General features: G+C 19.3%; 5 protein-coding genes across 5 annotated transcripts; 3 read left to right on the top strand and 2 right to left on the bottom strand.

Annotated features, from left to right (window-relative positions):
- Positions 1 to 91: 91 nt before the first annotated feature.
- Positions 92 to 1,330, top strand: PGAL8A_00482300 (conserved Plasmodium membrane protein, unknown function; the record flags this gene model as incomplete). Its single annotated transcript, XM_028673612.1, has 1 exon — positions 92 to 1,330. The coding sequence occupies one exon, from the start codon at positions 92 to 94 to the stop codon at positions 1,328 to 1,330; it is 1,239 nt and encodes a 412-aa protein (XP_028530047.1).
- Positions 1,331 to 2,275: 945 nt separating this feature from the next.
- PGAL8A_00482200 (CDGSH iron-sulfur domain-containing protein, putative) lies at positions 2,276 to 3,075 on the top strand (the record flags this gene model as incomplete). Its single annotated transcript, XM_028673611.1, has 4 exons — positions 2,276 to 2,362; positions 2,542 to 2,611; positions 2,712 to 2,815; positions 2,980 to 3,075. The coding sequence occupies 4 exons, from the start codon at positions 2,276 to 2,278 to the stop codon at positions 3,073 to 3,075; spliced, it is 357 nt and encodes a 118-aa protein (XP_028530046.1).
- A 441-nt stretch (positions 3,076 to 3,516) lies between these two features.
- GcpE (4-hydroxy-3-methylbut-2-en-1-yl diphosphate synthase, putative) lies at positions 3,517 to 6,078 on the bottom strand (the record flags this gene model as incomplete). The annotated part of the gene is made up of 1 exon (XM_028673609.1): positions 3,517 to 6,078. The coding sequence occupies one exon, from the start codon at positions 6,076 to 6,078 to the stop codon at positions 3,517 to 3,519; it is 2,562 nt and encodes an 853-aa protein (XP_028530045.1).
- A 2,982-nt stretch (positions 6,079 to 9,060) lies between these two features.
- Positions 9,061 to 9,948, top strand: PGAL8A_00482000 (phospholipid scramblase, putative; the record flags this gene model as incomplete). The annotated part of the gene is made up of 1 exon (XM_028673608.1): positions 9,061 to 9,948. One exon carries the CDS (start codon positions 9,061 to 9,063, stop codon positions 9,946 to 9,948), a length of 888 nt encoding a protein of 295 aa, XP_028530044.1.
- Positions 9,949 to 10,585: 637 nt separating this feature from the next.
- PGAL8A_00481900 (kelch protein, putative) lies at positions 10,586 to 13,102 on the bottom strand (the record flags this gene model as incomplete). The annotated part of the gene is made up of 1 exon (XM_028673607.1): positions 10,586 to 13,102. One exon carries the CDS (start codon positions 13,100 to 13,102, stop codon positions 10,586 to 10,588), a length of 2,517 nt encoding a protein of 838 aa, XP_028530043.1.
- Between the last annotated feature and the right edge of the window lie 1,479 nt (positions 13,103 to 14,581).

Here is a 14,581-nt window from a genome sequence, read left to right as displayed (position 1 = left end):
TGTTATAAAAATTAATAAGGTGTATTTTAAAAATTTTTATTAAAATATATATATATATATATATGCATTTATAAAGAATTATTATATTAAAATGGAAGACTTGGAAATAAAGCAGGCATTATTTAAAAAAGAGAATGAACAAAATAATGAAAAATGTGAATTTTGTAAAACAAGATATAGAAAATTCATAAATAAATTTTTATCTTGGGAAATAGTTTTATTATTAACCCATATTTTGGTTTTCTTAATAATAATTTATAAACTAATTATGGACAAAAAATTAAGATCCTCCAATAATAAACTTTTTAGGTCATTTAATAGTATAGGACATTTTACACAGGGATTTCTGTTTGTAGTACTATTAGTTCCATTTAAATTTACAAAGAAAATTACAAAATTTCTAATTAATACTTCTGAAAAAAAGGATATCCAGGAAAATGTTATGAGAAGAAATGTTGATATTGAAAACAGTAATAAATCGATTAATATCACAGAAGAAAAAGAGATAAAATTTGATTCTAATGAAGAAGCTAATTCAATAACGAATAACGAAAACCTCATTGATAAAAATAAAGATGATGAATTAACTGAATATCTTTCAGATGAAAATAAATTAGAAAAAAAAATATCATTAGAAGAAAACAGTACACAGGAGAAAAAAAAAAGAGTCTATTTTAACGAAAACATTTCAGTTAAAGAAGGTTATATAAATAATGATAAAATAAATAAAAATACAGAAAATTCTGTATGTGACTCATTTGTTAATAAACTAGTTTTTTGTGACAATGTACCAAACTATAAAAAAAAAGAAATTGAATATTTTTTTTTATGTGCAAAATTATTTTCATCAAACAAGAGTTACATTTTATTTGTAATAAAGTATGTAACTTCCTTCATATTGATGTTTGCATATCCTTTATATAATTTAATCAAGAGAAAAATCCTTTATAAATATTTTTATTTTTCATCCTATTATATTAATTTATATGACTTTGCATCAGGGTTATCAGTAGGAAGTTCATTAGTTTTAATTTATGGACTTACAAAATTTTTCATTAGCTATTTTGTTAAGAGCAAAAAAGGCGAAACTTTTAAGTTTTATGATAATTATGCTTTTGTAAATGATATAAACTGCTTATGCGATGAAAATATAAAGATAAATGTAAAAAATAATCCATATTTAAAAAATATCACTATGAATTATTTTAATTCATATCACAATTATAAAAATCTTCTTTTTGCTGGACTAATAATATTATCGATCATATGTATTTTTTCTTTTGGTTTTTCATTTATCTCTCTTAACACTTATAAGTTAAGCATAAAATAATGTTATAATTTTCTTTTTCAACTTTTTTCATTTTTTAATTTATATAATTTTTGGTATTTTTTTTAATTTGAGCTAAATGTACTTTCAATTATAGTATAAAAAATTATATTTTTTTTCATAAAATTCTTTTTTTTGTTTGCATTTGATTTTCCATGTTTTTGTTCTATTATTTAAAAAATATATTAAAATGCTTTGAATAAAAAAAAAAATATAAAAAAAACTACAAGAAAAGTCTTTTTATTTTAATTAAATATTTCATGTTTTTGTTTTTAAGTATTTCAAAAGGAAATCCTTTATTACTGTTTTTAATTTTTTTAATTTGTAATATTAACATATTTTTTATATTAATAAAAAAATTAAAATAATTTAAAAATTAAAAAAAATAACAAAAAATCTAAAATTATAAATATATATTTTTAACTTCATTAAGTTCATACATGTGCATAAACATTAGCAAATTTTTTTTTGAAAATAAAAAAAATATATATTGCATATATTTAAATTTTATTATTTTTATAAATATTAACTTTAAAAGTAATAAAAAAAATTTTTTTTTTTCAGATGAAATACATTATGTAAAAATTTTCTTTAAACCTTAAATTATTATATGTAATTCAGTAATTACATTAAAAAAACTTGATAAAAAAAGTAATAAAATTTCTTTAAATATACATATAATATTTTTTTGTTTTAACAAAGCAAAAAATAAAGTTCCTCTTAGAACTAATTTTTTAACAAGAAAACAATTAAAAGAATATGTAGATTACATTAATGATAATAATATAAAAGAAAAAATACATATAAAATAAAATAGAAAATATATACAATAAAAGTAAAATTTAACTGAAGAAAATAAAAATAAAAAAGTTAAGAAAAATAGTATAGATATTTTTTTAAAAATAATTGAAATAAATCTATAAAAATAATAAAGTAAAATAAAATAAAATGAGTTGGGGACAATGGTGGCCTCACGATCCGGTAGTAAAAACGGATTTAGTTGATCCTTACCTTGTTAAAGTAGAAAAAAAAAAGGTACAATAAAATATAGTAAGAAAAAATTAACTGATATATAAGCATAGTTAGGATTAATGTATGAGCATATATAAATATACATATATACATATATTTACATATAAATTACTATTTTGATCTAAAAATGTATTAAAATAAAAAGATTGTTAATAATTTTTTTAATAAAACGAAAAACATAGGTTTATTGGTATTGTACTTGCGGTACTAGTAAAATTCAACCATGGTGCGATGGATCACATAAAGGAACAGGTAAAATAATGAAAATCGAATTGTCTATATATGAGTATATGTGATTACATTTTTTCCTTATATGTTACTATATTTCTTTTTAATGTGAATTTTTATGAAGGATTTAAGCCATTAATGTATATTCCTCAATCTAGTGGGTATAGACTTTTATGTGGATGCAAACAAAGCTTACATAAACCACACTACGATTTTACTGACTTATGGGTAAATAAAAAAATATAAGAAAAATATTTTAAAAAAAAACATTTTTTTTTAAAATATTTTAGCATTTACAAATTTTTCAAACAATGAATTTTTTACTGTTACTAAAAAAAAATAAAAGTATTTTCTTTGAAAAATATATAATTTTTTTCTTTTTAAATTTTAAGGTTCGAGCAAATAGAAATGTTCCTAAAGCTGCTTTATTTACATATGTTGCACTTTTTTCGTTTGGTATTATGACAACATGGTTATTTCATCCATAAAAACAAAAATAAGAAATATTATTTTTTTTGATTAAATTTGGTTTAAATTTTTATTTTTCTTCTTTTTTATTTTTTGTACCTTTTTTTTTTATCTTTTAATTTTTTCTTTCTCTTTTTCTTTTTTTTTTTTTTTATATATTAACTCATTAAAATGAATCAGTATCATTTTTTATTTTAAGTTTAAATTTTCCTAATCTGTTTATTATGAATAAAAACTAAAGATATATCTAAGATATAATGAACATATACAATTTTTTTTTTTTTGTAATACCTTTTAAAATAACAGGATTTCATTATTATATAATGAATTTTAGGTTCCGCGTTTTTAACAAAAAAAAATAAAAAAAATTAAAATTTAAAAAAAAAAAATAAAAAAAAATTTTTTAATTTATATTGTTAATATTTCTAATTAGTATTATAGCTTTTTTTTTTTTTTTTTTTTCAATTTGGTGGATCTTGCCACTTGTTATGCTTTTTAATTAGTTCTATTAATTTATCACAAGCTTCTTCTTCAGGTATATTTCTTTCTACTAATTCCTTACCATAATACAAATCAATTTTTTTAGGTGCACTTCCGACATAACCAAAATGTGCATCTGCCATTTCCCCTATACCATTTACAATACAACCCATAATTGCAATTTTTACCCCTTTTAAGTGTCCTGTTAGTTTCATAATTTTTTTAGTTGTCTCTTGTATATTAAATAATGTTCTTCCACAGGAAGGGCAAGCTATATAATCTGTTTTAAATAACCGAATACGAGTATCTTGTAAAATATTTAAAGTTAAAAATGAGTTTAAAGCAACACGACTCAAATTTTTATGATGGTCTTCTTTTTGTTTAAAATCACTGTTAGTTACATTTATAATTAATCCATCCCCCATTAAATCGATTAAGCAACTTCCCGCATATAATGTTGCATTAACTAATATATTATCATAATTAGTAGAATTAATATCAACATAATGTATAAGTGGTATTTTTATACTTAAAGAATGTAGTATTTCATTTATTCTTCTTGTAATTAATACATGTTCATATATACTATCCGATTTTAAGAGAATAAATAATGGAGGTGGATTTAATTTTTTTATTTTTTCTATCATTTCAATATCTTCTTTTCCATTTAAAATTAATGCATATCCTTTTATATTATTTATTTCAACTTTTTTATTATTTTCTAAAAGATTCATTATATTTCCTATGTCAGTATATAATAAGATGTTATTACCTTTAAATTTTTGAATAATATCAATATTATTTTGGTGATATTCTACCAATACATATAATCCTGCTTCCATTAATTTTTCAATCGTTTTTTTTGATAAATTTGTTATGGTTTCAAATTTATTTACAATAATTATATCACTAGTTTTAGCTCCTTTCTTTAAATTCCCATTTTTATCCACCTCTAGATTTAAGTCTTTGAATATTTGCAGGGAATCTTCCAATTCTTTTACTGTAACTACGTTACCTACAGTACAGTCCTCATGTAATATATTATCACTTTTTTCTACTTTTCTTTTTACTATATTATTAAAATTTCTGAAATTTTCTTCAAAATTTAAGAGATTTTTCATATTATATATATTAGTTGGGACTTCTTTATCGTAACTACTTTCTTCATTTCTTATTATTTTCTCTTTTTCATTATTATGACTCTGATTCTTGATTATATTATTATCAAAGCCGTTTAAATCAACTACATTTTTTTTGATGATATTATTACTTTCATTTAGTTTTTCATTATTTTTTTCACTTGTAATTGTGTTATCATCTATCTTCTCAGTATAAAATATTCTTTTTTTAAAATTTTCAATTAATTTTTTACAAGGAATTAGTTCTTCCCATGGATCTTCTGTCAATGATATTCTGATAGTATCTCCTATTCCATCGTATAATAATGATCCTATTCCTAAATAAGACTTTATTCTTCCATTGTCTCCAAATCCAGCTTCTGTTACTCCTAAATGTATGGGAAAAAGTATATTTTTTTCATACTGTTTAGCTGCTAATAATCTATATGAATGTATCATTACGTAAGCATTAGATGCTTTCATAGAAAAAACTACATTATAAAAATTATTTTCAATGCATAAATCTGAAAATTCAAAAGCAGATTCAACCATTCCTAATGGAGTATCACCATAATAGGAAAGCATTCGAGCTGATAAAGAACCATGGTTGGTACCTATTCTTATTGCTCTATTTAATCTTTTGCATTTTTCAATTAATGGTACAAATTTTTCTTTTATAAATAATTTACCTTCATCAAATTCTTCTTTTGTTTTATAAATTTTATTTATCCATTTTTTTCTTCCATCTACATAATTTCCAGGGTTAATTCTAATTTTTTCAAATACATCCGCTGCCATTAAGGCAATTTTAGGGTTAAAATGGATATCAGCTACTAGAGGAATTGTAATATTTTCAGATAGTAATTTTTCTTTAATATAATAACTTGCTTCTGCTTCTTGAACACCTTGAACTGTTAGTCTTACAATATCAGCTCCTAAATCTCTACATTTTTTAATTTGATAGACACATTCTTCTACATTTCTCGTGTCACAGCTAGTCATGGTTTGAATAGCTATTCTATTATTGCCACCAATTTTAACATTTCCAATTGCAACTTCCCTTGTTGGCAACCTCTTAAATTTTTTAGTACATTCACAATATTTTTTTATATTTTTTATTAAATTATACTTTTCTTCATCAGTTGTATTTATTTCGCTATTCTTTTCATAATGATTTTCATTATTTGTTAATGAACTTAAGAAATTACTTTTTTTCTTTATTTCTTTTTTTATAATATAGCTTCTTTTTTTTCTAAAATTTTTTTCTTTTTCTGCATTTAACAAAAAAAGAAAAAAATTATTATTGACACACTTTTTTGCCTTAACAAATATATGTATATTATAAAATTTACTAACAAAATTTTCTATTTTTACAAAAAAACAAAATGTTATTATAAAAAGAATTAATCTTTTTACAGAACACATTTTTATTTTGTTATGAGAGCATTATGAAAAAAAAGTAATATACATTTAATGCAGTGTTTACATCTAAATTGAAAAATACCAAAATATATTCTGTATTTTTATGATTACATTAAAGAAAATATTTTATATTAATTTATATTTTTTTTTTTTTTTCCTTTGAACAATTTATTTATCCACTGTTAACTTTAATTATTCAATAAAGTTATCATTCATTTTAATTTTTTTTCCATTAAATTACTAACAATTGTTTTTATATTTTTTTCGAAACTTTAAACACATATCCACTTACGATTTATACATATTTTCGTAAAGATTTAATTAAAAAAAAAAAGTCCTTTAAACTTTTTGATTATATAGAATTCTTTATAAAAGAACTACAACTCCTTAAATATTAACAAAATCTATAAAATAACAATTTATTTGTAATAAAAGTTTTTTATATAATATATATAAATATATATATATATATATATATATTTTTAATTTCAATAAAATATTTAAATTCAAGTATTACAAATAAATTATGTATTAGTAAAGATTGAAATAAAATCAATATTAAATATTTAATTAAATTCAGATTTTATTTAAAAAAAAATTAATAAAATTGAAGCATAGTAAAATGAAATAATATAATTTTTTTTAAAATCATTTACATAAAAATTATAATAATTCTTTCACAAAACACTATGATATTATAAAAAAAAAAATTATAATGAAATTATAATTAAGCCTTTTAGAAATATCTTACTATTATTTAACCGTATTCATATATACATAAATAGTATTTATGCACATCATATTATTTGTATTTTATTACAATTTCTTGGAATATTTGAAGTATATAACTCTTAATTCATATTATTAGTAATGCACTATACTGTTGTCACTTTTAATTTTAAATCTTAAATTTGAGCAAATCCTTTAAGTTTAAGCAGTTATCAAAATTTTCATTTCTTAATTTTATTTGATCCTTAAATTTTGTTCACATTTTCTTTTAAATTAGCCCATTCGTTTTCTTATGTTTAAATATGCTTATGTTTAGTTTTTTTTTGTTTCCTTTAGGAACACTACTTTTGCTGTAAAACCAAACTTCATTATCTTATATAAAAAAATAAAGAGTTTATCTTTTTAATAAAGAAAACCTTGTTTAAATGAAAAAATATAATAAAGGAAAAAAGTATTTTAGATATTAAGTTTATAATTGCTTGTAATAAACCACAAACATTTGTTTATTTTATATTACTAATTTTCATAAAATACATACTAATTTTTTTAAAAATATACATGAAATATTAGATAAATATTAAAATAATTCCTTTATATAAATATGTATACAAGTTTTTCTAATATAACAAAAATATAGACGTATAGTTTTACTTAGATATACATTAATTCATAGTAACATGTTTCATTCATAAGTATAGAAAATTAGAAAAATCATTAATTATGACGCGTTAAAAAACAGACATCTATAAATACTTATCAACAAACTAATATATTTTTTAACAATTTATTTTTGATAAAAAAAGTGTAAGAAACTTTAAACTATTTAAAAGAAAAATGGAATTATTTTTTTTTCTTTCATTCTTTTATAGTAATTTAAAATAATCATTTAAAGATTAAAATTCTTCTGTAAATTAAGTTTACATATATTTTACATTATAGTTCTATATTTTTTTTAAATTTAATAACTTAGTGAGTTATAAAAAATTTATTTTTAATAATGAATATAAAAATTTGCGTGTATCATTTAATTTTATTATTAATATAAAAAATATATTTATTTTGTCTAAAAAATTAGTAAAATAATATGTTTCAAACAAAAAACATTATCAATAAAATAAAGTTTTAACTCAGATACTAATTCCCTTTGAATGATTCAAAAATAAGATACATGTTTTATAAAAATTAAAATGTAAAAAAAAATTTCTTTTTATTATTTAACCAATAAGGTATGTAAAAAGTGAATAAAAATAAATTAAAAATTTCAGAAATTCTCAAATATGTTTAAATGTATTACAAAATTTTTCATTTTACTAACATAAAATCTTATTAAGAACTTTTAAAAAAATGTTTTATAATATGATGGTAAATATAAAATAAAAAAAGAAAATGACAAACCACAACTTCGCAGAAATTCCTTTTGTGAAAATGCACACACATTTGTATCTTATTAACCTCAATAAAATTTAATATAAATGGAAAAACATTTGAATATTTAAAAGAATGTGGATAAGCAAACTTAAAATGTCTATTCTACTTCTTAAATACAAAGTTATAATTGTTTTAAATTTCATTTATTTTTAAAATTTCTTTTTTGAAGAGAATAAATAAATTATTAAATATGGACAGTGAGTAAAAATAAAAAATTAAGTTTTTAATACGCATTATTTTTCCAATGGCTACAAAATTCACTACGAGATATGTTTTATATCAATTTAATATTAATATAAAAAAAAGATAAATTGTTTTATATATAATTTTTAAATAAAATTAAAAAATTTCAATTCATTTATAATTTCAATAAAAGTTAATAACGTGAAAATATATATTATACATATGTAAATACATGCGTATAAAAAGTATAATTACAAAAAAATAAATTTTAATTTTATAAAGTTACAATACATTAGTTACATGAAAATTCTCACTTTTATTAATCATTTTGAAAATTAAATATTACATTTAACACAAAAAATTTAAGAAAATATTTAAACTTTATTTTTTTATTGTTCATTGACAAATGTGCATATAAACTTTTTTTAATGTAAAACCCTGGTTGAAAGGAATTATTTTTCATGTTAGAAAACTTTTTTTAAATTTTATTATAAGTATTATTAAAAAACATTTAAAATTTAATATTATAAATTTTTATATTTATATGCAAAAAATATGCAGCTTTGAAAAGTATTGAAAACTGTTAAAAGAAAAGATCAAAGACATCATTTAATATTGTGCCTACATATATATAATATAGATGAAATGGATCACTCAATGAATATGCCCGTAAATCAAACTATTTATGGAAATAATATGATAAATAAAGTGGCAGATAACCAATTTAATCAACCCAATACGAATAATAATTACCAAAACCCCAATATGAATAATCTTAATCATGTTAATCCAATGCCACCACCCCAACAACAAATGCACATGTTTTCTAATGACTGGAAAAGTGTTATAGCATCAATAAAAAGTTGCAAAATTCAGCAAGTATTTAACAATAAAGAATTTGTAGCAGATTTTTTTATTGGTATTAATTTAGATTTTAGCAACAAATACCTAATTTTAGATGCATCAAATAATGTTACAAAATTTGTTGCCATTGAAAATTCTCATTTCGCTAATAGAAACTGTTTACCAAAAATTTGTATTCCAGTAGAAATGAAAATATTAAGACAAGGAAAAGAATTAAATATGCCTGATCTTTTAGTAGAAAAAGATTGTTCATGTACAATATGCTGTTTAAACAGACCAACTATAAAAATGTATGATTTTTCAAATAATAATAATAAAGAACTAATTGGTATAATAAAATCTCCTTTTAGTTGTTGTTCTTATAAATTTGATTTATTTGATACATCTAATAATAAAATAATATATATGGATGATACATGTTGTCAGTTAAGTATTTTATGCCCATTACCTTGCGGTGCATGTAAGTATAGTAATTTTTATTTACATGATGCAAAAACCAAAGAGAAAGTTGCACATTTAATAAAAGAAGTACCATTTTTACAACTTGTAAAAAAAGATATTGATAATTATGTAATGAACTTTGAACAAGTTGTTAACCCTGAATGGAAAATGATGGTTTTAGCTTTTGCTCTATTTTTAGATTATATATATTATGATTATAAAAAATAAATTTACTAAAAAAAAATGAAAAGAAAAATATCAAAAAAAAAAATTAAAATAAAATAATAATATTATTTGTAAGTTCTATGTATTTTGAAAATTCCATATACGATCTTAGTATAAACAAACATTTTGATTTTTTTTTTTTTTTTTTTTTTAATTTAATAAATATGATTATGCATAATATGATTATTTTTTTTTCTAAAATTCTTTTATTTTTAGACTGAAGTAAACATATTAATATTTTTTTTAATATATGCTATTTTATTATCTAAAAAATTTTTCTTAAAACAACATAAAATATGCCAATTAATAAACAAAATAAAACAAAAATTTAACAAAATTTTAATTAATTTTTAAGAAATGAAATGATATTTGAAAAGTTTAAAATTTGCATTAAAATTAGAAAAAATAAAACAAAACAAAAATAAAAACAAATTCTACGAATGTTTATAAGTCAAAATATATGGTAAAAATTTAAAAATTTATATTAACAAAATTAGAAAAAATAAAGTAAAATAAAAATTTTTAAATTTTAAATTAATATAAATATATATAAAAAAAAAATACAAAAAACTAAAAATTTATAGCAAAACATATGAAAAAACTTAAAATAATTCATAAGAAATGTATAATATATAAATAATTAATCAGATGTTTCTTCCTCACTTATGTTATCTTCAATCATATTTTTTTCATATTCTTCTGCATACAATAACTCCTTATATTTTTGAATTTTATTATAATATTTTTTTAGAAGCACATATTTCTTTTCACACAAAATAAAAGCATCTTTTCTACTTTGCTTTGTTTCGTTTATTATATTAAGCTGTTTTAACCAATGATCTTTTGTTCTTAAAAAAAATTCATTTAAATTTTCATTTGCATCAAAACCTAATCCACTGTCTTCTACTTTTATAATATTTTCTATTTTTTTAATCTTACTACAAATTATTATATCTTCAATTTCTTTTTCATCTTTATTTTCGTCATCTATTGATAGAGAGGAACTCAAATCAGATTCTTCAACATAAATATCATCTAAATTACCTTTATCTATTAATTCCCACTTTTCTCTTTTAAATATATTGATTTTCCAATAGTCATTAAGCATAATTTCATTATTCTTATATTCATACATGCCACCATATAAATATAAATTTTTGTTTATTATGAATATATGACTATTTATTCTTCCTATTGGTTCAATATCATTTATCACAATTTTCTTTTTTTTATAGCTTTTATTACTCTCTAAATCTGAATTACTTAAGTCATTTATAATTTCATTATTATATTCATCCTTAATTTTTTCATTTACACTTTTACTATAGCTAATATTAAAAAATTCATCTAAATCCTTTGAGCTTTCTGGCTCTTTTGAATTATTTACATATTTCAAACCATTAACATCACTTAAATCCTTAATATTGCTATTTTCATTTGAACATTTGGGTTCCTTTTCTTCAATGAAAACAGAATGACTATCAACTATATTATCCATTACTATATTATTTTCCTTAATCATTTGTTTATCCATTTCGTTTTCCACAGAATCAACATATTCTTTTTTCTCATTAAAATTCATATTACTTATTTCATCTTTCTCTATTTTCATAGTTTTTTTATTCCCGTTTTCATCAAAGTAAACAAAAACATTAGAATAATACTCTTCATTATCATCATCATTCAAATAATTTGAATCATAATTCTCAGAATGATCTTTGTATTCAGACTTAACTATTTTATTTTCTGAAAAACTTGATTCTTTCTCACTCGATGAATGTTTGTTGATATTAATTTCATGTGATTTGTTTTCCTCTGATTCGTTTTTCTTATTTTCCTTGCTATTTATATTTAAATTTTTTGTTTCTTTATTTTTTAAACTTAAATAAGACCAATGTTCCTTATTCATATCAAATAAATATATATCATTAAAAAAAATAGATTCCATGTTCAATGATTCCTCTTTTGTATTACTGTTTTTTTCATTGTTATGTTCAAATTTATCAAAAACACCCCCAAATAAAATTAAAAAATTCTTATAAGTACATGTGCTAAAACCAATTCTTTTAGATGGCTGGAAAATGCTTTTTTTTAATTTTTTATATTTTACAGAAATGTTATCTTCATTTATATAGTTTATATTTAAAACCCAAAGATCATTGTAATAAGCTCCAATAGAGTTTCTAGAGGTATTTTTTACTTGAGAATAACCTCCATATATATATATTTTTTGAAATTTCGTATCTGTGAATAAACATACACTAGACCTTTTAGATGGCATATGGGAATCTAAATCAAAATTTTTTAAAAATTTAGCTTTTATCATTTGATAATTTTTATCATTAGTTTTTTTTTCGCTTTTTACTGATAATGAGTCATCATTATTATTATTATTACTACTGTTATTTTCAGTTAACCTTTTAAATAAATAATCAATATGAATATTTGTTAAATTTATCCATTTATTACAGTTTATGATATATATATATAAATCATTAAAATATTCTACTGACTTTCCATTATCAAAAAAACCGCCAAACATAACTAAACAATTTTTCCATAGAATCATTCTATGACCACTTCTTGGGGAAGGCTTTTCGTCTTTTTTATTTTTTGTTTCTATTTCTTCAAATATATTATTTTTTAAGTCAAAACACCAAAAATCATTAAAATGAAAAAATTGAGTATTTGTACATAATTCACCACCAAAAATATATAATTTTTTATTGAAATAAACTGACTGATGAGAACATCTTGGCTTCGGTTTTTTACAAGTTGTAAAATAATATTTCCATTTATTTTTTACTACGTTATATTTAAATAAATCATTATATACTATTAATTCATTATTATCATTATACTCTCCTCCAAATAAAATAAATTCTTCTTCATTAATAAATGTTATAGAACAATTAGATCTAGGACTTGGTTTTTCACATTCCACAAATGTATTATTCGAAGTATTGTTTATATTTATGTGACCATACTTATCTTTTTTATTTAAATTTTCATAATATAAACAAATACTATCAAAATCTTCATCACTTAAAGTCTGTTTTTTTTTTTTTTTTGTTTTTAATGATTTCAATTTCTGCTTTTCTTTTTTTAATTTTATTTTTTCCTTTTTTTCTTTATTCTTCTTATCTTTTTTTCCCATTATATTTTTTCTTCTTTATCTTAGTGAATTTTTTTTTATTTTATTATTAACTTTTATAATATGTAAAATTTATTTCTCCTTGAAATAACTTTTTATTTTATATTATTTTAATTCTTATACAAAATTTTAAAATATTTCCTCTTTTTATATATATAGTGTATCTAAATCTTTTTTGTTTTAATTTTTTCATTATTATATAAAAAGAAGATTATTAAAATTTATTTAAAAACATTTTAAGTGTAAAAATATAACATTTATTTTGTAGAAACTACTTCCATTTTATATAATATTTTTTTTTATCTTTTACTTTTTATTTCTCATATAAAAAAAAAATTTATGTAATAGCAAAAATTATTTTTCTAATATTATTCAATTTTTAAATATAAAATCAAAATACTACGATAGAAATGACCAGTTAATTATAAAGAAGAAGAATCATATATTATATCCTTTTTATTTTTATCAATTTTTGCTTCAAACTTTTTTTATTAACCTGAAACAGTCATTTTTTTTTATTTCATAAAAATATTTAATCATTCATTAAAGGAGAGCATAATTTTTTCTATTTTCTATTATATTTTCAAAATTCTATAAATATTTTATTTTTTATTTGTATACTTCATTTTTCCATTTAACTAAAAATCTTAAATTTTTTAATAGCTATTAAATATTATATGAGAAATATATACTAAAAAGCTGCTACTGCTTTTCTTTTTTTTTTTTTTAATTCTATTTGAAAAGTATTTTACTAAAGAAAATAATATACATTCTTAATTATATATTTTTGAGTAAATGCACAAACTTCAATATTACTTTACAGTAGCTAATTTTTTATATCTACTATTAAAAATAACCCACGTATATATATATAATATACTTTTCACTAATATACTTAAAAGAATGAAAGTTAAATGAATAACTTATTTTATAATACTGTTTAGTAAAGGAGATTAATGAGTTACACAGCTCAGATGCAAGTACATGCAAAAATTTAAACTTCATTAGAAATTAACATGTATATAATTCTTATATTAAAACAAAATTAGTATTACTTCTTAAATTAGAAAAAAAAATAAGATATTACAAAAAGTAAAAGAAATGCTAATTTTTCTTTTAATTTAATTTAAATGAAATTTTACTGAATAACTATCTAAAAATAAATATTTTTAAGATACATCTATATAAAAATAATGAAATAATAATATTTTGGAGACTTAAATTCTTTATTTTGCTATATTTTTATATAAAAATGTAAAACTTCATAGATATTTATGTGCAATTTATCATTTAATATTAAATTTTGAAATTGTATTTTTTTTTTTTTAATTAGATTAGTTTTGCATCAAATATATAAAATTCCAATTTTTTAAAAATAGCTTTTTTTCATTTTTTATTATAATTTTTTTTTTTTTGTTTTTTTTTTTTTTTTTATTTTTTTTTTTTTTTTTTTTTTTTTTTTTTTTTTTATTAAAAAAAAAA

This window comes from Plasmodium gallinaceum (assembly GCF_900005855.1).
Source record: "Plasmodium gallinaceum strain 8A genome assembly, contig: PGAL8A_v1_141, whole genome shotgun sequence".
NCBI lineage: Eukaryota > Apicomplexa > Aconoidasida > Haemosporida > Plasmodiidae > Plasmodium > Plasmodium gallinaceum.
Note: the sequence above shows the minus strand (reverse complement) of the source record. Positions and strands in the feature narration are given on the sequence as shown.